The 25014-nt window shown below is 37.4% G+C and overlaps 1 protein-coding gene across 1 annotated transcript in view; it reads right to left on the reverse strand.

The window, feature by feature from the left end:
- Nucleotides 1-90: 90 nt before the first annotated feature.
- The window catches only part of BTAF1 (B-TFIID TATA-box binding protein associated factor 1), a 43934-nt gene continuing 19010 nt past the window's right edge, over nucleotides 91-25014 (reverse strand). The window contains exons 9-38 of the mRNA XM_042019025.1: nucleotides 23818-23907; nucleotides 21665-21760; nucleotides 21244-21420; nucleotides 20559-20699; nucleotides 20316-20440; nucleotides 19025-19145; nucleotides 18846-18950; nucleotides 18459-18608; nucleotides 17731-17873; nucleotides 17403-17577; nucleotides 16754-16957; nucleotides 15438-15864; nucleotides 14208-14398; nucleotides 13198-13351; nucleotides 12998-13107; nucleotides 10865-11066; nucleotides 10303-10451; nucleotides 7813-7965; nucleotides 7182-7303; nucleotides 6808-6975; nucleotides 6543-6620; nucleotides 6333-6462; nucleotides 5545-5686; nucleotides 5247-5377; nucleotides 4696-4821; nucleotides 3792-3944; nucleotides 3001-3212; nucleotides 2692-2851; nucleotides 1931-2101; nucleotides 91-1685 (exon numbers count right to left, since the gene is read on the reverse strand). Coding sequence (XP_041874959.1) covers nucleotides 1539-1685; nucleotides 1931-2101; nucleotides 2692-2851; nucleotides 3001-3212; nucleotides 3792-3944; nucleotides 4696-4821; nucleotides 5247-5377; nucleotides 5545-5686; nucleotides 6333-6462; nucleotides 6543-6620; nucleotides 6808-6975; nucleotides 7182-7303; nucleotides 7813-7965; nucleotides 10303-10451; nucleotides 10865-11066; nucleotides 12998-13107; nucleotides 13198-13351; nucleotides 14208-14398; nucleotides 15438-15864; nucleotides 16754-16957; nucleotides 17403-17577; nucleotides 17731-17873; nucleotides 18459-18608; nucleotides 18846-18950; nucleotides 19025-19145; nucleotides 20316-20440; nucleotides 20559-20699; nucleotides 21244-21420; nucleotides 21665-21760; nucleotides 23818-23907 — 4653 coding nt within the window. The 3' untranslated portion in view covers nucleotides 91-1538. The remainder of the gene's footprint in view (nucleotides 1686-1930; nucleotides 2102-2691; nucleotides 2852-3000; nucleotides 3213-3791; nucleotides 3945-4695; nucleotides 4822-5246; nucleotides 5378-5544; nucleotides 5687-6332; nucleotides 6463-6542; nucleotides 6621-6807; nucleotides 6976-7181; nucleotides 7304-7812; nucleotides 7966-10302; nucleotides 10452-10864; nucleotides 11067-12997; nucleotides 13108-13197; nucleotides 13352-14207; nucleotides 14399-15437; nucleotides 15865-16753; nucleotides 16958-17402; nucleotides 17578-17730; nucleotides 17874-18458; nucleotides 18609-18845; nucleotides 18951-19024; nucleotides 19146-20315; nucleotides 20441-20558; nucleotides 20700-21243; nucleotides 21421-21664; nucleotides 21761-23817; nucleotides 23908-25014) is intronic.

A 25014-nucleotide genomic window follows, 5' to 3' on the forward strand; every position in this document is an offset into this window, starting at 1 on the left:
ATTTCTAAAAGCGTTACGTTTTTTATGTGGCCAGATAAGCCCTCTCTACAGAAACAAAACTAAACATGGACAAACTCAACATACAACTTATATATTCCCAGTTTGTTTTATTTTCATGGAATGCTAATTTAGTTACAATCTGGCAGTTCATAACTACTGAAATGTGACATTAATTCATCTCCAATGCTGTAGAACTGTCTTGATTTATATAGTTTTAAAACAATCTTATTTTACAATAGTTGAGGTCTCTGGTGGTTTTTAAGCTCTGATGCTTAAGCACACAGCAAGCTACAAACCTTAGGTTTTATATTTATACATATATTCTATGTATTCAGACAACTGCTGTAAGTCATCTATAATTTAATATTTATAAAAAGTGCATATACTGGTACATATGCACATCTAGAAACACACTTTTACTACTGCCTCCCTTTTTTATAAAAAGCTGCATAACATACAGCCATATTATTCTCACTCACTGCTATTAAAGTCTTTTACTATCTTTGTTACACAATTTTAACTATTCAGTTACCTCAAACTGATGTAGGTATTTCTATGTATATTTTCTCCTAAAGAAAAGAAGTCCTCCCTATTCCTTTAAGAAGCTTTAAGTCATGCATCAGTTTAGTACACAGTCACTTTTACCATGGATTTTAGAATCCTAGACAGTGTAAAATCTACTTCTGGAAAATGTCTGTCTGTATATTTAATTTCTTCTTTTAGTTACAAAAAATATATAGGATTGAAACATACTGAATACATGCATCTCTCAAAGTGGCTATATTCTAGCCTTATAGATAAATTTAAAAAGTACACCCTTGCTAACAGGATGCAAACATGGCCTCAAATAGGCCATTACCTGTATTTAATAGAGCTCATTACATTAAAAAGTTCAAGTCAGCTGTTCTCACAAGATGGTGTCAAAAGACTGAAGAGCATGATATATTTATAGTCAATGTACAAAGGTGGGTGCACGGGCCTAGTGCCATTCTGTTATTCAATACTTTGAAGGCTTCTAGGCTTTGCCTCTGGTGGTGTAAGTCCTGAAATGATCTGAATGAAAGCTTAAGTTGAAAATTGTTTTTTTAATACACCATAAAAGCAAGTTGTGTTTAAAAGAAAAATGTACACTGAACAACCTGAAGTACTCACTGAAACAACTGTACAAAACTATTATAGATACAGAAAGAAATAATGGTGGACTTAACTGCAAACACAAGTAACACTTGTTAACAAATGTAAAAACCTGCTTTGTTTTAATTCTTCTACCAAGTAAGAATTTGCAGCTGTTCAGAACAAGTAAAATTCAAATCACCTCAATGTTTACATTTAAAGTTTTTATACAGTGCAAACGTTTAAGACAGAATAACTTCCCAGTGAAACAGCTGACACTACTTCGTGCCAGTCTTTTGAAGATTCTTCTTTCAGTAAGTATTTACAAATTAAGCTAAAGGTTCACTCTATATGCTTTGAAGTTTGCTGAATATCAGCAGAAAAATATGTGAACTAGCAGCAGTTGTATTACAAACATGTGATGGTTACTTTAATGAATGCATAAAGTTTTCAAGACTGTATTCAGTGTCATACTGCTCTTGATCCCACAGTTCTCCAAGGTTTTCGAGTACTGATTTCATTGATGCTTTCCCAGAAGAGGTAGAGGTATCTGCTTTTTCAGTTTTTCCATCCTTTGCAAAAGAAAAAAAATTCCTATTAATATACAGAATAATGTTTTCAGGAATCTAACAAATTCTTCAAGTCTGGTAATTCTTCTGGGGAAATATCACTTCCTCCTGTTGCTCAGAGAGCTGTCTGTCTACTATTAATCAGTCCAACTTTAGCGTTCATGTAATTAAATTTTATATTTCAAAGCAAAACTTTTCCCTAAGCTGACTCTTATTTTTGGTAGGTATTTGTAAAAATGCTTCTTTACCTTGTCAAGAGTGAACAGATCAAGAAGCTGCTCTGTTCCCATGCTCTGTAGGCTTGCATTTTCTTGGCTGATCACTGTATTTGCAATATTCATTTTGAACTTTTGAAGACCCATGATCTTCTCTTCCAGAGTTCCCCTGGTTATCAGGCGATACACATTAACAACACGTTTCTGAAAGAAAAAAAGCACACTTAGCTAAAAAGTATCATCTTAGGGTATTCTGGAAAGCATAAACTTTTAGTGTTTATCATGGACATTCTGGAGGCAGTTTGGGTTGGAGTTACCCTTCAGTAACTGTACTCAGTCTGACAGACATTAGATGGAAAGCACAAGACTGTGCCACTATATAGTAGAGGCATCTTCAGTTGCATCTGTACTCCAGAAGAATTCACTGCTTTTTACAGCTCTAGGGGAAGACTAACAGCAGTCATTCTTGCCCTGTCCAAGCACCAGAGAAGGACAAACCTGTGGGATGCCCCTTCAGTTTCCTGTCTCACTCCTCAGTCATCTCTTCCTTCACTGAAGTATGATTCTTCCCTGGGCTCTCCCCAGCAGCTCAGGAAGTATGGAAGAGAAGACTTACCAAGTTGGGGACAGAATAAGGAAGTACACACTTCAGCAGCTGGCATATTTGCAAGAAGTAAGTATGAATGGAAGCTTGGTAGAAACCCACAGATGTCACTTTCTTATACATTACATTCTCTCTCACGCGAGTTCAGCAAGAAAGAAGCCACCCTTATGGGAAATGAAGAGGTTTTCACCTGCCCAATGCGATGTGCCCGATCCATGGCTTGCAGGTCTCTCATTGGGTTCCAGTCATGTTCCACAAATACGACCGTGTCAGCCCCTGTCAGGTTAAGTCCTAGTCCACCAACATGAGTGGTGAGCAACAGTACATCTATAGATGGGTCATTATTAAACCTGTATACAACAAAAAGTTAAGTATGGTAAGTTTCATTTAAATAAAGAATTTATGAACCACATCTGCTTTGAGGCAGACAAAACCCCAATTCTGCACCATCTAAATAATAAACTTGGCCTCATACTGGTTATTAGGAGATAATACATACCGGGAAACAATGGAATGTCTCTGCCCAGCAGGGATGCTGCCATCAAGTCGTAAGTAAGTAACTGAAGGTAACTGAGGGCGGAGAAGGTCATGCTCCACTATATCCAGCATACTCTTCAGCTGACAAAAGATAAGCACTCTGTGCTGGGCTACAACAGCTTCTGTACCGCCTTCTGAAGATCCACCATTCCCCAAACCACAGTCAAGTAGCAGCTTTAAGTAAAAGACATTAAGGTGTGTCATTAAAATGACTGCAGATCTCACGTAAACATTGACATTTGTTGATTATCAAAAGTAGAAATGAGAGAGACAAACTGCAGAAGGAAGTATGTAAATGACAGTCACTTAAATGATAAGAAGGCAAAGTTTGGCTTCACAGTCAAACTGAAAAACTTAAGAGTCACCAGAAAGCCATTTTCTTCACTTACTTAAATTCTATTTTAAGTAAAGCTATGTAATGCAATCTAACTTTATCAAGGAAGTTGTCTCCTGTATAATAAATATGAAAAAAAAAAGATCTGCAACAAGAGGGACAAAAATAAAACAGAAGTAAGGTTCTTCATATGCCAACAAGTTATATAAACATCATTGCCATGAAGACTGTGCTTCCCCTCCCTCTTGAATTATCAGGGAAAATAAGGCATATCCTGAAACACCCTTGCATTCTTTTTCATTTGCTACTTAATTTTATTAAGAAGAGTTTTCATATTGATGAAATCTTAAATAAAATCCTAAACTGTAACATCAGTAGACACATTTAGGAAATTTAAGGCACAACACGCATCCACTTACTTGTTTTAAAGCAGACAACTTAGGTGCATGTTGGATATCTCGAAGGGATGAATTCTGAGCTGCAAGTTGCTCTGTAATTCTTTTATATTCTGGATGTTGGGTTGTGAGCACTAATGCTGGATGGTTGCAGAGCTTCCGTAAGTACTGCAATGCCTTTAATTATTTAAGAAATGAAGTTCAAAGAAATAATTAGCAAGAACACAATTACAGAAAAAGGATTAACAGAATTGATTTTAAGTATAGGGGTCATTCGGCCACATTCGACAATCTGGACTTATGGTGTATTTTCATCAGAATTGCACATTTAAAACCTGCATTTCAAATTGTATCCAAACACTGTTACACTCATTGTGATCTTGGGTCCCTCTTTTCAGGAAAAGTGCAGATTACCACTTCCCCCACTTTCATCTGAGTCTACAATAGAGGAAATGGGTTGGGAGCAGTGCAGAGCCTTTGAGAGTAATTGTTTCCTATTAACCAAGAGTTAATCTGTAATTCTGTAAGATCATGAACCTTCACAAATTCAGATCTAACCGTAAGGAAACATTTTGTCCATGTTTTATAATCTTAATGTTGAAGTGTAACAACTGATGAAATCAGAACTACTTCCCTCATTCTGAAGTTTTGCTCTCTCAGTACTCAGCTTTTACAAGATCCACAAAACAGCTGAACACCAGTTGAGCAGATCACATTAAAAATACACAACAGTGTCATGCTTCATAAGACACAAACAAAAATCTCAACATAATAGCTATATATCACATTCCAGCCATAAATACTCTATTTAGATCATATGGCCACAAATGTCTAAGTTCACTATTTTGATTTTTGTTTTTTACTAAACCTATAAATACAGTTACCTAAAACGTATGTACTAGGTAATATTACTGAAAAAAATCTGTACCTGAAATACATGACCTGTAGATTTAAGCTTTGGTTTTTCAGTTTCTTCATTCAGTGAAATTGAAGAAACTGTTTCATCAATATCACATTTGGCACGAGACTTGGCAAAATCTTCATAAAGCTGAACCTGTAGACCAGACAAGAGAATGTGTGTTTTTTCCTGACAGAAGATAGACAATCCTCTTCAGAGTTTAGTTTCAAGATAAAATTCTGAATTATCATATATCAAGAAAGCTATTTCATATCTGACACAAGATAAACACTAACAACACAATCTCTTGCCATTTATTTTCTTTCAACTTGGAAACTCTTACTAAAAACCAATCTGCAGATGCCTAGGTGTTGTTCCTGAAAAATGCCTGAAATTAAGCTCAAGAAATAGTCTATTACTACAGGACTGGAATTAGCTTTTTAAACACATACTAGAAAATCCTTTTAGCACATCCAGAGAATGTCAGAGCTGATATCAGACTGACACAGGAATACAGAATTCATGCCTTTGTGGTCTTAACTGTGCTGAAAAATAAACTTTCAGCCACTTTTTATGCATACCTGCAGAGGACTGAGAATACAATAATAATCTTGAATAATTTTGGGTGGAAGATCTTGCAGCACATCCTCTTTCATTCTCCTTAGCAGAAATGGCAGGACTTGGCGGTGCAGTGCTTCCATTGCAAGCACCCCTAGTGAGGGCAACAGCAGCAGTGTTTGAGAAGAAAAACACTTTTTTTCAAAACTTTCAGCTCCCCCTCAATTTCTGATGTTAGAACTGACCACACTTTCTTTTCATTAGTAGTTCTCATTTAAAAGGCTAAAACAAAAACCCAAAGACTGAACATTTGATCCTTACCAGCCTCTTGTTCTCGACTGGAGCTTCGGGCATCTCTGCTTGCCAGGATTGGTTTGCCATAACGAGCCGCAAATTGGCGTTCAGTGCCCAAGAATCCTGGCATTAGGAAGTCAAACAACGACCACAATTCTAAGACGTTGTTCTGAACATAAAAGAAACATTTGATAGATTATTTTCAAAAGTAATAAATTGTTGCAAGGTATCAGAAAAAATTGCCATGTATATTTAAAACCCTACAAACCTCACACTACAACCCAGTCCCAAGCAGCTGGAGCTTGGCTCTTTTGTCCATCTGAGTTACAGAATACCTCTGCATACACTTGAATATATAAATGGACTTCCCACTGCGTCCAACGCCTTAAGCCACACCCTGCATTCTTCTGGTTAACAAAATCCAGGACACACCAGTGGTCTTAGTCCTGGGTGAGACAGATACTGCACAGGCAGTATCATTGGGACGAAGCTCAAAATCTGGAGATCTCAGACCTGAGTTTCCTGCTAATTTTAATTTCCTGCTTCCCTGCCTGACACTTACAGAAGAAGTGGCAGAGAAAGTCTTGCTGCCAACTTTTGAACCCCATTAGTACCACAAAACCTGCATTCATTCCCCTATACACAGGTATACCAGGAAAGGGAAAAGATGTTGTTTCGAGCATTTAGCAGTAAAAGGCTGTTTTACAATGGATACTTTGAACATGATGACTGATAAAAGGTTCAATAAAATGGAGTGCAAGATAGGTGTATTTTGTTTATTTTCTACTATTCATCCAAAATAGAAAATCAGTTACCTGGATTGGTGTCCCAGAAAGAATTATCCTGTAATTAGCAGTCAGTTGTTTTACTGCTTTTGACAGCTTTGTTTTTCCATTTTTTATTACATGGCCTTCATCAAGAATGCAGTAATTAAACTTAATATTTCTAGAAAAGAAAAACACAGACTTAAGTAGCATTTAAAATTGTAAGCTATTAAAAACCTCAGAAAATAAGCCAATTCTTACCTGAAGAAGTCAATGTCATTTCTTACAACATCATATGAAGCCACTATGAGATTGTGTCTTTTCACCTGGTGTTGCAATCTTAGGAAAAAAAATGAGGAGTTAATTGAAGTGTTCCTTATGCATGTTATTATTTCAACCTTTAAAGATACCATCACAAGTGTTGCCATGCCCACAAACTATCCTTCAGTAGTAATAGTAAACTGAATTGAAAAATGCCATGTGTGATATTTTACTCTAAACCAGTTCTGAATGCAAGATGGATTACCTTGCTCTCTCAGTAGGAGGTCCCGTATAGTGCAACGGATTAAGATATTCTTTTGAGCAGAATTTGCCCACTTCATCCACCCAGTGTCCCGTGAGTGTAGGAGGACACACCACCAAGGAGGGAAGAGGAACACTGTCCACCAGTTTTGTTCTTGCATATTCCCGAGCCCTTTAAAAGTATAGAATAGAGTTTTTAAAAAGTTCTTTTTCACAGAAGAGTTGAGGTGGGACCTGGGGAGGCCACCTGGTCCAACTCCCCCCATTCAAGAACAGCCACCTACAGTTACCCAGGACTATGTCCAGATTCATATACCACAGGTAAGACCTATCATTAAAGTCTAAGACAGAACTGCCTTAGACTTTGTTTAAGCTTACCTGAGGCAATGATCACCTGCAAGAATGCAAATGGATTGTAAAGTTTTTCCTAAGCCCATGTCATCACAAAGAATTCCATGAAGTTTGTATTTATTGAGAAATGCAAGCCAGTTCACTCCATCCTGAAATCAGAAAAGAAGGAGAGTGCCTCAAGTAAAAACTGGCTTTTTGCTAGTTAAGCTTCAGTTCAAACATCTGTATGTTCTATCACCCAGCACTGCCAAACTAGGAGCTGGTTTCCCACCATAAATGCATCCACTACAGCCCAACCCACTACATCCACTACAGGAGGGAATAAAGGGAACAAAAACCAGCCAAATGGTAGAGCGAGGCCTGGCTTTGCAGTGGTGGGCTGCCACAGGCTGTGTGAGCAAGGCACAGCCCATTGGCCATTGCCAGAAAAAAAGGCAAAATCCAGAGAGGGGAAAAAAATATCATTGGAACAGTATAAGAGGCATGCATTACTTCATTTGTTCTTCCTTATCCAGAGTCCAAGATACACACTGCATACCTGAAACCAAAAAACTCAAAAAATCCACAAGAAAAATGCCAGTACCTGAACAACTCCTACTATTCCATGACTACTATTCCATCAAACTAGAACTTTTAAAACAAAAGTCTAAGTTATTACCTGCTGGTATTTCCTGAGCTCTGCTTTGATTGGTACTGGGATTTCATAGTTTTCCAGTTTTTTTCCATCCAGTAATTGTTCCAGAAAGTGACGTTCTTTAGCCTTCATTCTGATTAATTCTTCAGACATGTTTGGTGGGTCTGGTATTCCAGCCTAGGAGAACATTTTTAAAGCAGTCATGTAAGGGCTACAGGACTTAACTGCCACACAGAGAAGAAGAAGAAATTAAACCTCATAATCACTTAGACATTTTCAACAAACAGACAGTAAAGTTCTGCAATCTTCTCAACTGTAAGAATCTAAACTCAGGATTTAAATACTATATTTAGCTATACTTGTTTGACTACTTGCAGGTCAACACATGCAGGGCTGTAAGGTGCAAGAGACAAATCCTGCCCCAAAAGGACACACTGAAAAGATTGATAGAAATCACACAGAAGATGGAAAATCCTGGTCATGCTTTTAAGATTCTACAAAGACTGAGCTATTCTACTTTTAATCAGAGAGTTTATCTGGCTGGCTAGGAACCCTATGACACCCACTTCTTTTGAGCCACAAGCTACCATCCAAAGTTTGAGAGATTTTTCTCCTACTCAGTAGAATTAGATCTCAAGCGATACTGAAATCCGTAAGATGAATTCAAGCAGTTGGAAACTGTTGGGAGAAGGAAAAACCTGAACCCCTCTAGGTTTGTAGCAGCAGACATTTTACTTCCTAGGTACTCTCCATACCAGCCCAGAAGCCCTAAGAAGGCATTTGGGGGCCAAATATACTCATTCTTGCTTGCTAAAAACATACAGTAGCAGCAGAGGCACTGCTATTTTCCCACCATCGCATCTTTTGGTCATCCCATTTTTCTGGGCCACCTCCATCTTTAGTCAGCTTTACTTCAAAACCCAACTTACTAATCACTTTTAGCCAGGAGCCACTTACAGAGGGCTCCTGGCTAAAAAAATACCTCTATCAAATAATTCCACCATGTATGTGGTTAGTAAGGAAGAGGGATGTTAGTAGTGCCTCAGCAAGGTATTTAAGTACATACATACACAGAGACGCAGCCTCCTTGTTCAATGCTCTGCCTACAACCCCCTTTCAGAAGAACTTATCTGCAGTATAAATACTGTGCCAGGTAATCTCAAGCACGTCGTCAACTTGCAGCAGGATTGGTTATCAATACAGGTTTGGTCAAGTTGAACCATTTATCTTACAATCCTTCTCTCAGTCACTACATTTTTATGGTTGAAGGAATAATCAATTTGAGCATATAGATGCAGGAAACAGAGCATAGTTAAGTTCCCCCAACTCACTTAATGCTATTTATCTATTGTTAAATAAAACTCAAAATACTGTTCCACGACAATACTACTATTTTCTCTCATTATTAATCTGCTTCACTCTATGCTTTCATATTTAATACAGTTCAATAACTGATACTGAACTTTCTTAGGAAAAGTATGATGTGACCACACATATGCATGCAATTAATAAAACAAGTACAGTTTTTAAGAGATGCTCACTAAATTTTATTAAAATAGCTGTAAAACCCCCCAAACCCTAAGCTATATGTATTCCAAAGCACTGTGTTTAAGATGCACATGAAGAAGGGCACTGGTGCAAATGGCACCGCAATGAACGTGCTAGAAATTTAGTTCTTCTCTGTTCCCATTCAACATCTCAGTGTAAGCACACCATAAGTGCTCCTGTTAAGGCAGACTGCTAGTTATCAGATTCTAAGGTTCTATTATGTTAAACTAAAAACTGAGATAATAAAAAACCCATTATGCTGACAACTGTTTTTCATGATTGATGTGGAAAATCTAACCTGTCTTCTATTACCATCTGGTGGTCACATTAAGTTACTTAAAAGCACTGTAGTCCTTGTAGCACAACACTGGAAGGTGTCAGAGGTATGCAAGTTGTAGCAGGAGTGAAAGACTGAAGCAGATCTGTACTAATTAAACACTACTGCATCATAATACACAACATTTTGCCCAAATATGTAGGGTGGTGCTTTTTGATTTTAAGAACTAGTAATAAGTGACTCTACTCATCTCCACACTATTTCTATGACTGTTATTTTTGATTTTTCTTTTAAATCAGTATTGCTTTTATGCATTTCTCTTGACAACATGCACAGCAACACACATACCTAAGGAGAGTGCACATGTAACTCCTAAAACTTTTAAGACCAAACTCAGAAAAGCAGCCTTACACACAAAATTAATGAATCTACCATTTATGTACACAGTTGAAACGAGCTCCTTATAAAAATAAATTTTAACATTAAATTAGAAAATTGCTAACACAGGGTCCAATTTTGCTCATTTTACTTCTAATGGATACATCTTCGATTATCTGATACGGACTCAACACCTATAAAACCAGTTACTCATTCAGCATTTAATAAGCCAGAAGCCTGGACTTTGCAGCTGGTGAAAGAGTGGATCCAGGACAGGTCACATAGTCCATATACTTACAGCTCAAGCTTACCTCAAGAGGCATCAGTCTAATCAGTGTTGCAAAGCACTGAGTAGCCATAAAACGTACACTGTTTGTCTGATCACTCATTCTACCCAGAACTGGAACCACTAGAAGAACAATGTATGGAACAATACCAACATCCAGCTGCTCCATCACACCTGGAGTGGTTATTAAGGAAACAGTTTTTACTGCAGTTCAGGTTTGTCTGACAAATATATACCCAGGAGATTCCACACTCAGTAAGTAAGAGTCATTAATTGCTACACCCAGGTGAATGAGATTTCTAGTAACAAAGCAATGCAGAAGCAGGAAAATCCGATCTACCCAACTACTTTCAGCCAGCAAAGTGCATGGTTTGAGAAACTGAATTACCTCCACCAAAATATCACTTGGTAGATAAAATACAGACAATGGAAATCAAAGTTTCTTCTATTTCTTTCCTGAGGAGAAAAAACAGCTTAGTATTTTATTTAATTCCTCCTCTAATTTTTTTCAGGCAACCGTTTTTGTTCACCCGAATGAAGCAACAGCAAATAAGTTTCTGCATTTTTGAATACGCACACAAGGATACAGGCAAGTGCTTCAATTGCACCTTCTTGTTTGGTGTTGTCATCTATTGCTCCCAGCCATGGTAGAACCCTCTCTAGAAAGATATTCATTGTTTCCATGGTTGCTATTTTGCTCATAACACCCACACAACGGGAAGCCATGTGTCTCACAGCAGTGCTGGGATGTTGAAGGCACATGTAAAGATGAGGCAAATGCTGTATTAACTGAATAAAAGAAAAAGGTGCAGGGAGTAAAGGTTAATATGAATTATAAACAAATTAGTGGGGTTTTTTTTGGAACTAGTGTCTCTAAGTAACTTAAGAATGCTTAAAATGGCTCCTTTGCAAGATATAAATGCTTAAAACAAAAAAAAAAACATTTCAGAAGAAAAAGGCAATTTGAACATGTATTACTTACTCCCCAATACAGATAAAATTCAGAGTAACAAAATACTTAGCATTTCAAAATATTTAGCATAGTCAAAATGAAAATTGATGAAGCCCTTAGTTTAGCAAGGAAGTGTTTCACACTGAGAATACAGAACTAAATACCCATAACTTTTTATTAAAAAAATAATTTTTTCTTAAATACAGAAACATAGATTTAAGAATTCCTTCCAGCTAGCAAATCTGTCCTACACTCATCCCCTTTGTGTTTAGGCAGATTAATTATTCATGTTGGGAATCTCAGTAATTCTTTGTGACAAGGAAGACACCCAGAAGGAAAGCTGCACCTGCCCAGCAGGGTATACAGATATGTCTTTGGTGCACGTATGTGTCTTCTTTTTAATCACTGCAGATATGCTTTTGTATGGGATACATTAAACAGATGGTCAGGTTTTTCCTAATGTGAAAGTCTTGAAATACTAGCTTTGATGAACCAAGTTCAGCCTCTTTGACTTTCTATGAATTTTTTTAAAACTGCACTCACTATTAGCACCACCAAAATCAATCTACACAGTAACTACATGCCATATATATGTGTGTATATATAAAATGCACATATTAAAAAAGTCTTTCCATGTCATATGCTAAATGCACTAAAAATCACTTCAGTATTTTATTAAAATAAGTAAGAAAAAATTCCCCATGTTTCTTCTCCACCTGCTCAGAATTCTACAGCCATTCATTATACCCATCCTTTCCAGAGTTCTGGCCTACTTATTCCTTGCATGGGAGCCTTGTCATGTATTTTTGTCATCCTGCTGCCCTTCTCTGTGTCTCTTCCAGAGCTACTACACTTATTTTGAAATAGAGTACTGCAGATATGCTAGTACTGAAAACTGTGTTAGAAGCAGGCATAAAGGTGACTTTCTTGTTCTGCTTGTTCCTCAACTTTTTTTTTACCAGTACTTTACTGATACTTTCACAGAACTATCTCAACTCCAGGATTCTCTCCTGACTAGAAATAGACAGTTCAGAGAAAGAAACCATTTTTTAAATAATCAAATCTAGTCTACTTGGGGGTAAACTGAGGTCTCCATAATTTTTGCATTTCCTGCACAGGCAGCCTTTCTGACAACCTTCAGCCTGGTACAGAGTAGCCAGGCAGTAAACTGACTTTATTACTACCATTTTGCTCCCACTCTGGCCACACAAACTGCATGTCAGACTATTTTAAGTCAAACCATTTCAGTCAGCCACACAGTGCTGCATAACCACATTTTTATCTGTACTTTCATAACAAACAGAAGACAATTTTATCAGTCTGTTCTCCAGGTTTAGGATATGCAGAATTAGAATAAAGCAGAGCTGAGATGCTGATTCAAGTGTAACATAATAGCATAAATATTATAATAACTCGAGTGTTGGACATGAACTTTTTTGGGATCTCATCCAAAAAACAGTAGGCCAAGGCTAAATTTTTAGGTAGCTGTTCGCTTTTGTGGTTTATTCTACAACCTGCACAAACTACAGAATTTAACATCCTATGGAATACAGGGCAAAAAACAGGTTTAAAACTGCACAGCTTAACTGCTGAAGGCTAATGCGTTCAATTCATCAAGACTAGAACAGAGGACTTGGAGAACAGGCAGGCTATGGAGTGACTAAAATACCATTTGAGCAAAATCAGAAAAACAGCTAAAAAAGAAAAAATAAAGACTTGAACCACTAGCAATAAACAGACTAAAGTGTTTCATACAAAAGCTGGTTACCAGAGGATGTAGCTGAGTATCCATTGAAGCTGCTGTTGTTTCAAAAACCTGCAAGGAATTTACCAGCTCCTGGGCAGGAGCATCTCCTTTTTCCAGTAATGACTTTCGGTCTGGTAAAAACAGAAAAGGTGTTCAGTTTAAGACTGACATACTGGCACCAGCCTGCCGCCCCTCCCAGCTTAAATCAGAAGTGTAATTACCGAAATTATTTATGTGAATGTTGTTCCTTAACGAACCAACCATAGCATCCCAGAGATGTGGCAATCCTGTTGCCATTTCAGCACCAAAATGTTTAGCTATAGTAGATAAAGCAAATTCAGCTCCTCTTCTCTGTACAACATAAGGTTTCTGAGCCTAGAATTAAACAATTTAACAAAGTAGTGAGGTCAGGTACATTTAAGAATAACAATTATTGTCAAGGGTGACGTCTCATTACATAGGCATTCAATTCTGATTGTGTTTATACCTACCTACAACACATTCACCAAGAGGTTCTTTCCCAAGTTAATTACTTTATTCTTTATACATGTAAAAAACAAAAAATCTTTTACAGCCAATTATTTAATGAGATTTGGCCTCTGCTGAGACTGGTCCATTTCAACAAGATGTTTTCCAAGTGGTTCCAGTTCCAGAACCTCAGATATTGCCAATACAGTGACAGCAAGAACAGTAACATACTAAAAATCTTACCAGGAACAATACTTGATCTGTTATTTATCCCCCTCTCTTGTTCCCACCCTCTCTGGCAAGCAGAACTAATAAAACACACTAACAATTAAGAACAAAACCCACAACACTGTTTAAGAATCACAGTCCTGCCTAGAATCTTACTAAAACATGCTAAAGGTTCTAAATTAATAAAAGAGAGGAGTTTAAAACATCAAGTACGAAAATCACACAGACATCCTGTTTCACTGTCATATTTCAATCACTGGTTTTAATGCTTCAGAGGCATCCAGCAGGCACTGAGATGACCAACGCTAATATGGGCAGGACATAGTTTGCATCCTCTTGTGTTTGTTCCACACTTTGTGGAAATCCATCTGCATGAACTTATATTGATATTCATATTCTACAGTAAATATAAAATTTCAGGAGTTATTAATGACAAACATTTTAAAACACCAAACATAAACTGCTTGCATCACAAAACTTCTTGGAAGGGAGGGGGGTGGATGTGAAGTTGCAAATTCAAGCTTTTGAAATGTACCTCATCAAGTTCTGTAGGAATGCTTCCACTGCTGCCTGTGGGAAGATCTGCAATAGGGGCTTTTGGAGCTTTTGGAGTAGGACCTCGTCGACTTGTGATGGCAAAAGCAGCTTTCTGATGTCTGTACAGTGTAATTATTCCCCTGTGCTTAGTAACTGTGTGCTGCATCCCATCTTTATCAGAGTTGGGCCCTAAAAGAAAAGCGAGAACAGCTGACAACAATTTAAGCTGCTTTTTAACACACAGGGGGAAGTGAGAGCTAAACTACAAGTCATCTGCTGACTGTGCTTTAAAAAACCCTTGATTTTTTCCATCCTTGAGGACGATGACACTTCAGTATGGAGAGGAGTTACTCTGCTAGGAGCACATTACAGACTCGGTATAAAAAGTTATGTGTGCAAACTGCCAGAAATTCTTATTCAGCAAGAAGCACAGGTAACACTTCAACTAAATAGAAGATGTTTGCACAATTTTATTTCATAGAAAGCACATTATGTTCTAAAGTTTAAACCAACTTATGTCCTGTGTCCTTTACAAGCAGTTCAATACTTCTGTCATGATACAATAAAAGATGCCATCAGTATCTTTGGAATTGTTGATGTTTCTATTTATACTAACGAGCTTCATTTTCAATCAGATATGAATATTATTCTACTCTGAGATAAAGGAGGACACATTAATTAAGAGAGTAAAATATACAATATTCAAACTTTAAAGCAGGTTAGAATCTTTGAGAGCATTAAGATCTTAATTGGGTTAATCTGGGTTGTTCATTCAATCCATACTAATAGACAGCCATTTAAAGAATCCACGACCATTGCACGCATAGGATTATTTCATTCATTTTGAACACTGTCCTCATCTTTTTATCTTACAATTAGCATATGGAATGTAACACCAGTCACATTTTTCACAGGCTACTTTAATTCCCATTTTTACTCAATTTCACATCTGTAAGTACAATGTGATCATAACTGAATAGTAACTGAACAAGAATCAATACTTGGAAATTGGAATTAAAGTATTTTATACATGTATTTTCTGAAAACAATACACATTAGTTGCACACAGTTTAAAATACCTAAATGAAATCATTATAAATAAATAAATACTCAGATGCTGGCATCTTAAAAATCACTGAAAACAGTTCTCAGTCAAATACGCATTTCAACAGCTCAGAAATAAGCACAGACATGTTATTAAGAACCCTGGCAGTCTTAGATGTCATACCTTTTGAGTTTTCATGGCTACTCTGAGGCTGTGCAGGACATGCTGCTAGTGGGGTAAGATGTGGATCCACGCAGAGGGAGTTGCAGAGATTTTTTATAATCTTTGAGTTGGGACAAGGAGACCTTGTTGTACACTGCTGAAGTAACTTTGCTATACATGAAGCCACATAGTTTTGTACAAGTGTATTCTCTTCTTTTTTGATAGCTTCCATTAAGGGTTTTATAACAGGATTTAGTTTCTCTGGAAGTTGCTGCAAGTTCACAACTGCACATGCAGCAAAAGTATGGACTCGCAGATGCAACACTTGCCATTCTTGATTTGTTTCTGTAACAGTCATTTGGACTTGCTGCCGTTTACTGTCCAACTGTTGCAGAACTTTAGGATTCAAACTAAAGGATGATGTCACCTCATTGAAAACAGAAGTAACCTAAGAGAAAGGAAAAAAAAATTAAAAATATACTTCATTTACTGTAAAACGGGATATCCTCATGGCACAACATGAGTCACTTGACCATATATCACCATCTCCATTTTCCCAGTAAATAACAGAAAATGCTCAAAAATGTAGTTTCTGGGAATCTTGAACTATAGATCAAAGAGAAAATATGGCATATCAGACATTTAAAGTCTAGATTCCCAAAGCTACAAGAGCAGCTTATGTACTCCTGCAAATTTAGATTGTCTGATATCTGCTGGTTCTATCCAGATATTCTGGAAATATGTAAGCATGTGACAGATTAGCAAAGCACAATGTGAACACAAGAATCCAGAAAGGATGTGCAAGGTCCTGTGCATGAACAAGTTGTTTCTGAGCTTATTTTCTTTTGAGCAAAGACACTGGGATAAAAATCTACAAAAAAAGCACAACAAAGTAGTTGCAGGATCTTCCATATCCTTCCCCACTCACAACTGGTTGACTATTATTGCTTAAATCTTTCACTGGAAAAAGATTAAAAGCAGATTAAGAGGTCAGGGGCAAGGGGGGAGAAGGTCTAGAATTTACATGTCTTTTGACAATGGTTTTGAAGCCCACTTTGTTTTCTTGTGTCTAGATTTCAATAGTGAATCCACACCTGGAATCAGAACACTCAGTTTTATTCTCCTATTAAGTATGTACCTTGCACGGCACTTGATTTTTGTCAGACTGTAAACACACCTCAGGGGAAACAGTAAGCACCTTTACACATTCTTTTTTATGAGATATGCAAAGGTCACCACATTATTTCTGCAAGTTACTGTCTATGTAACAATTATGCTGAAGGTGCATTTCAAGACAAGAACAGATTTGAAGGAATGGCAGGCATGCCTCTACTTACCAGCTCATTAGCCTGATCTATTGTAAATACACTGCAGTTAACTCTGTTTCCGATGTCAATGTGTGCATCAGCTAACAATGAGATGAGTTGTTTACATTCATTTTGCATTCGTGTAAAAGGAACAGCAATTTCATCGTAATAGAGATGCTCAGAAAGGACCCCAAGTAAACGAGGCTGAACACAAATAGCCACAGTTGTACACTCCTGTAAAAGAAAAACACAATCTGCATTTCTGAATAATCACAATTTCTTTTGTTCAGTCTTGGGCAGCTCAATCTAGCATAAATCCAATTTCCAGAGGGACTATTAACATTCATAACCCAGAATATTAAAGATAAATGATTAGGAACAAGAAGTCTGCCACTAGAAATGATAGCAAGTAGACATAATACAGTCATCATAAAAGGAATCACTGACCTTATTTGTAGAGAAAATGTGAGCATATTTACTGATTCATGGTTCTGACAGTTGGCATTTATCTACTGAGTACCGTATTCCTCCACTGTCTAACAATCAAGATTTTGGTATTTAGATGTATAAATACCATTTTAGCTTACCTACTGAAATCTTATTTCAAATTAAGTACCACACAACAAGCAGTGGATTGAGATAGTAAGTAAAATTTATTTTTGCTGCAGAAACATCCTACCTTCTGCAAGGCTGCCCACTCACAGATTACTAACGCAACACTAATCCTCTGCAAGGCAGATTTAGAATTTAAGTGGAAGAGCAGTAGCTGAGCTAATGATTCAGCTGGCTTTATTTCTTGAGTAACAGTATTTACACCTGGGTCACAAATGCAGCAACAAAGTGCTCCCAGCAACCTGACAAGAAGAAAAAGAACAGTCACTTCAATGTTACAATTACTTTGTAATTTATGATTCAAAATGAAGATGCCAAAATAGTTATGAGATTTTGGCAAAACCACTATATATTATGAAAAAATACATTGCTTTTAATATTTCCAGTAAACTGACTTTGCTGCCATCATCCGAGCACGCATGACAACATAATCCCTGGTTGCTGGATCTTCTGCAATGCTGTCTGCCCCAGCAATGTATTCCTGAATCACTTCCTTATTCTGGGTTTGACCTTGACGCAGTTTAGCACCTGCCTTTTCCTATGGAATAAAGGAGAGGTTGAAAGTGTGTTTGCAATGAAAAGATGAGTTAATATTCCATAACATTCCAAATAACCACCACACTATGAAAAAGTTGGACTAAGAGAATACTTCTTGGGTAACAGACTTCTTAAAGTAGTCAATACTTATAAATCATCTCCCCACTAACATCATTCTGTAGTCCAATTAAATGTATGCTATATTCCTTCACTATAATATTAAGGTTAATACTCAAGATACAGCTGATGAACACAGGAAAAAGGAAACCTCTCTCAACATGTTTTCATAAATAACACAATGCTTTTGGATTTAACTCAGTCCTGCAAACAGATGGCTTCAGAACCATGTAAATAAAGACTTTATAAAGTACCCACACAGAGTGCTACACAGCAGGACTTAATTCTCATGGATAACCTGACAAGAACCCTTTTGCTCTACAGACTTGCAGCTTGTAAGACAGTTTACATGTAGAACTGTAGAATGGCACTGCCATGCCACTCTAACAGCTTTAGTATGTGGTTTGTATAGAAACTAAGCAATTTCCTACTTTCCTCAGAACTGTCTGTGAGGTCACATTTCACTTACTTTTGACCTGGTTTTCACTTCCAGCAACATGTTTAAGTCAATGGGTAAATGAGATGGCTGCATCATTAGGCAGAGCCAGGCTCCCATCCATGGACAAGCAGCTGCAACAACATACTGTACAGATGCCTTGTTTAACAGTTCCAGCCACACCTTGGGAAAGAACCACAGCAGAAATCATGACAAATTTGTACATGGTCTATGTAAGCTCACACACATGCTGAGAAGCTGCAGGAACACTCTCTCATTCACTCTATAGTACAGCATCACACAGGGCAATTGCGAAGTATTTAACATGAGCACACTATTCTTCATCTGTACGAAAGTACAGAGGATTTGAAAGAGCAGAATACACAAGCACTATATCTAGGTGGTAAGTCATGCAAATACCTTGTGAATAAGATCCAGAATTTCTTGGTTGCTTTCTAAGATACAAAACTGAAATATGTGCCTCAACATGTCTTGCAGAATTGGAGTCAGCCATGTTGAAGAACTCTGAAACAAGGATATCACATGACCAAGCATATCCCAATATGCATCACAGTAGGACACTAATAACTAATTCTTACCTGGTCTTGGGTAGACAACAGTGTGAATAATGTTTCCAGTGCTGCTTTTCGCACAGAAGATATTGTGTGATGCAAGAATGGCCACACACGTGGGACCAGCACTGTCAGGGACTGCTGAATACTACAGGAAAGAGATGTACAGGCAGTGATGGGGAAAAAAAACCACCACACACACACACAGAGCTAAGTTAATTTTGTTTATGCTTGTTTTATCCAAAAGAAAGCTTTAAGAAAGGAAAGTATTATTGCATATACTTGGTGATTCTAAGTGAAGGACCAAGTTACTACAGCTTATACATTTGAAAAAGTTTGAGTTGGTATCTTTTTTCGGGAAAATCCTGGTTTGGGTTTTTTTTAACTAGAGAACTAGTCAATTTAAACATGTATTTTTACCATGTTTTTTCCCAGATTATACTTTAGGCTTTGTTCAACTGTTTAGAAAAAAGGAGGGGCTGTTTCTGTTCTGAAGTTGCTATTAGGCACTTACAACTTTACAAATAATTAAAAACAAGCTTGCATCTTTTTTTCCATGAACTGGCATATCAACTGATGCAAGTAGTACATGCTGAAATAAAGACTGCATTAGTAACAAAACTTCATTCTTCTTTTGGATTTGGGCAACCATCACCTTCAGCAGTGCCAATCATACAGGATAAGAAAAATCAAATGTATACAGCATCTACCTTAAGTGCAGATACTGAGAGTTTACCACGTGTATTATGCAAAATTTAATATACTAAGATGCAGTTCCTTTGATTTGTCAGAGTCCCAAAGAGATAGCAACTAGGCAGTGTCATCAACCAGTCACAGAATTACTGGTTATACTGCTGATGTGAATTTATGTTTGTAGCTTTCTTCAGAACTGTTCCAATAGCAAAGTTCTACAGGTTCATGAATGTGTACACAGTTTTAATGTACACAGTTTGGTCTCGTTTGGAGTTTGTCTGCTCCTTGTTAACTAACAAAATGTTTGTGGGCAGGACCACCATGCAAGTGGAGCAAATACCCTTTACTAAAACACCCAAGATGAATGGAGAGAGAGAAGGGGAAAAAAGAGTCACATATAAACCATGTCTAGTACACTTCTTAATTCCTTTGTTGCATTTCACTAATGTAATGAAAATAGAAGCACTGTCCAAACCTTCCCTTTAAGGAAAAAACAGAGTAGAACTAAAATACTGGGTTAAATAATCATCTCAATACGTGATTTGAAAGAAACTGGTAATTCCAATTTGAAAATAAGTAGACACTCAAACCTGTAATACTGAAGGAATACTAACTGAAAAGTTACCTGCATTTGCGGACCTGAGGATAAGTCAGAAGGGATGAAAGAAGGATCATAATACTGTTTGTGGAAGCTGTCAAGTCATCCAACTCCAGAAGTGCATCCCACAAGGTATTAAGAATAAAAGGCACCTACACAAATAAGCACAGGAGGTTATCATTAAAAAAAATCCAAAAACCCAAACCAGTGCTGCCTTTAAGTATTATTTTCTTCACTTAGACCAAAAGTGAACTTAAACAGTTCAGTCACCTTCTGAGATTGAAGTTGTACCAGGCTTTCCACTACTGGTACTAAAGATGCTGCAGCAACAGCTCGGACATCATCATCCAGATCTTGCAGACCTTCAATTATTGCAGGCAACACTTTAGGCAATAAAGTGTTGATCATGTCCTGCCAAAAAGATCAAAAGCATTTTTAAACCTGAAAAGCTTATAAAGATCCAATCAACTAAGATGTACTCTAAGTGTGTGAATGAACCCCATTCTTTCAAAGGGATGGTACAGGTCCAAGACTGTAATCTAAATATTTTAAGTTACTGTTCATGAAATTAAACATAGGTTATAAATTTAATGAACTCTAAGTCAGCTTGATTTTGGTATAAACAAAGCTGAGTGTCTGTAGAATACCACCACAGATAGCCTAAGCTTCTTTAACACTCTGCTCTGTTACCTCACATAGGAGAGTATGACCAAGAGCAGGCAGGCATATCCTCTATTTAAATGCTTTCTGCAAGTAACTCATCAAGTTACAACAGTGCAGATTCACTATATACTTGCAGCATGGATATAAAAGTGCAGTCACACATCTCAACCCAGCAGACTGCAGAGCAAGCAAGCTTGCTTTATCACATCTATCTACTGTTCAGCCACATCCTCTACTTTGAGCAGAGATTTTTGATCCGAACTTCTCTACAGTTTGCCTTGAGGGTTATTACCTGACGTACTGCCAAAGCATACTTTATTCCTAGGAGACCACCATGTCTCACTTCCCACTGTTCCTGTGTAAGCAGCTTCAGGAGAACATCCACAGTTTTATGCACACCAGTTTCATTCATGTGTTTCAATACTACTCCCAAAGTCTGAGCACAAGTCTCACGTACTGGTGCTACTACCTAGGAAAAAGTAAACGATAAAACAGATACTTCTATATGAAATTTGACTTAGAGAGTCAGATGACCAAACTGCTATACAAACAAGGTGAAGTTTATGTATCAGCTACTTTTTAATAAGCATCTGTGAGCAGTTATAACAGGCACATGCAGTAGCACTACACAAGGCACAGCCAAGCTGCTGCAGTGTTATCTCCTGCAGAAGCCTGCTGACCTACCTGTTCATGCAAAGGTAACTTAAACTTACTTCATCTGAAACAAAGTCTCCAAATCTGTCTAGTGCAAACACACAAAGAAGTCTAATAACCAAGTCTTCTAGCCACTCCTGATGCTGCTGAATCATCTGTAAGAAGAGAAAAGTTGAACACCTTGACTGTATTTATTCGTAAAGCAAAAGCATTTCTGATATGCTTACTTTAGCTAAAATCTGTAAAAGACAACAGCAAATGTTCACATTGACTCAATATAGTCCTCTTGCACAGACAGTCAAGGCCAAGTAGTGAGCACTAACTCAACTCACCTAGGTTACCGTAAACATCATAACCTGGTTGTTTTCTTCTCTAAAGACACAGTACCTTTAATAAAAGGGCAGTGTCCTGCTTTCAGCTGGGACAGCATTAGGTTTTTTCTCAGTAGCTGGTACAGTACTGTGTTCTGGATTCAGTATAAGAATAATGTTGATACCACACTGATGTTTTGGTTGCTGCCACATGCTGACCCAAAGTCAAAGACTTCTGAGTGTCTCATGCTCTGCCAATGAGGACATACACACAAGTAGAGAGGGAGCATAGCTGGGACAGGTGACAAAGGGACATTCCACACCACAGAATGTCACACCCAGTATATAAACTGGGGGAGGTACCTAGAAGGGGATGAGTGGTGCTTGGGGTCAGGCTGGGGATTGATCAGTGCATGGTGAGCAATTACATTGTGCAGCTTTTTTTTTCTTGGGTTTTAATTCTCTCTCTCTCTCCTTTTCATTACTGTTATTTCTGTTACTACAATTAGTACTATTATTGCAATATTTTATTTTGTTTCAATTATTAAACCTTTCTTTTCTCAACCCATGAATTTTTCTTCTTTCCTGATGGTCCTTCCCATACCATCAGAGGGGGGAGTGAGAAAGAGGCTATGTGATGCTTAGTTGCCTGCTGAAGTTAAAATACAACAGCTGGAGAGCACCTTGTAAGGTGGACAATTTTATTCCTACATAGCACACAAAGTAAAGTCATTCAGATAATCTACACTGACAAACAGCAACACATCCTAGGCAAGTCAATTAATATGCTGGAAGCATATTTACAAGTAAACAAACTATAAAGCAGTACCTCACCGTGGGAGACCCAGTGAAAGAAACTTTTTTTTCAGTCCCATCTCCTCCAGATTTAACAAAGCTCATCTTGAAGCTCTGGCCTCTGTTAGAGACCAACAATTTATAATTTTCTATCTCAGAGCAGAAAGCCCATAAAAACAACTGCTCAGGCCTCATCTTTCTCATCACCACTCTTTTGCCTACTAGGTCACCACTTCCCTTGAGAACTACCCTTTTAGTGAACAAAACTTAAAGCATATTATGGATTTCATATTCCCATACATACCAAATAATTATACCCAGCATAGGCCATACACAGCAGGCTTTGAAGCTAGCTGGAGTACACTTTCCATAAGTAGTTAAGAAAAGGCTTAAGGTATTTTATCATTATAGATTATGCTATTATTACCCAGCCATCTCCATGGAACAAATACTACTCTACAGGGGAGCAAGGAGAGAGAGGTTTTTGCTTTCTCTATTTACACAGTATGCTGAAGAACACATTCATGATTTACATCTCATTCTTCCACACTCTAAGCCACAAGCTCTTCCAGCTGCTTCTACAGCAGGGGAGTCAGTAGGACACTGGATGAAATTCACTATTAGCAAACAAGCTATTACTGTAAGGATATTTTTTAAAAACTGTTCTCCTTTTAAAAAGACTATTTTAACTCCTTTTCTCGTAATAAAGAGAGGCAGTTTGATAGCGTCCCCTTACTATTTAAACAAGTAGAGTTAGATGGCCTGAGACACTACTAGAGTTAAACAACCAACTTGTCAATTTTGTTTCAGCACAGCCTTACCAGGACTTGAAAACAGTCTATTCTAACATGGAAGCTAATGTTTAATAACTTTATACATAACCAGCATATTAATAGCTAATTATATAGTACTACTGGGTTCTGCACAGGCCTTTTAAAAAGAATGCTTTGTCAGTGCATACACTGATGTCATTCAGACGATTCTGAGCAGAAAAGTCTTTATATTCCTCCACATCACACACCTGCTGCAAAGTTTAATACTTTACGAAGTCTGTTTTCTAAACTTCATTTAAGCAACATACTACATCTAAATAACTGGAAACTTACCTCCTCTAAAGAGCTATCTCCCATTTTACCACCACTTTTACCATGAGCTTTAAGTATCTCTCTCAGTCCAGTACCGGCACCATGTCGAACCTAGGAAAGTGAAATAAAAAGTCAGTTTTAAAATATGAGGGAACACAAGACAAAACCCATGTTTGAAAACTGAAATAATACTACTGTATTCTTAACAGAGATATTTAAAGAGCTGCAGAATTAGTACTACTACTTAGACTTGTGGGAATTATTAGATCAAATCACATATTAAAATATTCACCTGTCCAAAGACCAAACTCCTTTTTCCCAAGTATTTACCAGCTTAGGAACAGAAGCAATTAGGAACTGCTTCTATTTTCTAACATGCAGTGATATTTGCAATAATGCAGCCAACATTCATTTACTTTTACCTCACTATTCTATATAGCACTAGTCATCACAGAAATTTGAATATACTACTATTTTTATTAAGTTTATAAATCTAAAGCAAATCAACATTATTGTAATTTCAAACACTTAATGTTTAATATTTCTCTGTAACTCAAGCAGAGTTTGGATCCTGACTGAGTATTCTGGAGTCTGCAAAACAAAATTCTGGGAATTACTATTCTGCATAGCTTGCAAACCTGCCTTGCTTGACTGGATTTTAGAAATAAGTGAGCAAGCGATATGGGAAAGCAAATTATAGGCACTTGCATGTTCTCACCAAACATGAACAGTTGAACACACTAGGAAGAGTTTTGGAAATAACAAAAGACCAGTAGAAAGGTGTGCTACAGACTCACATGTTTCTTGTATTTCTGATACCTAGCTGGACTAGTAATCGGCTTCTCAAGAAAAGCTCACTCAACAGATATGCAAAGTTGCAAAAGCAGAGTTTTGAACCAGGTTCTCACTGAGAGGCCTTTACATAAGTCAGAAAAGAACTAACTCATTTTTTTAAGAACAGTTCATATACATGCTTGTTGCTAGCAGAAAATTGTTGCATTTCATTTCATGGCAGTAACAAGTAGAACTGAGTACTTGGTAGCTCCTCCCTTCATCAGAATATTTCCTTACAGGAAATGCAAACATACACATCCCCTATGTACGGCTCAGCAGCTGTTGGTTAAAGCTATAGGCAAGCCAATAAAAACCAGCCAGAGTCTAGTCTTAAAATCCTAATTGTTCATACACCAACAATTTATTTGGTCCAAGAGGGCTGAT

Source organism: Corvus kubaryi, unplaced genomic scaffold (genome assembly GCF_017639235.1).
Source record: "Corvus kubaryi isolate FWS band 111438036 unplaced genomic scaffold, C.kubaryi_AGA036_p1.0 138, whole genome shotgun sequence".
NCBI lineage: Eukaryota > Metazoa > Chordata > Aves > Passeriformes > Corvidae > Corvus > Corvus kubaryi.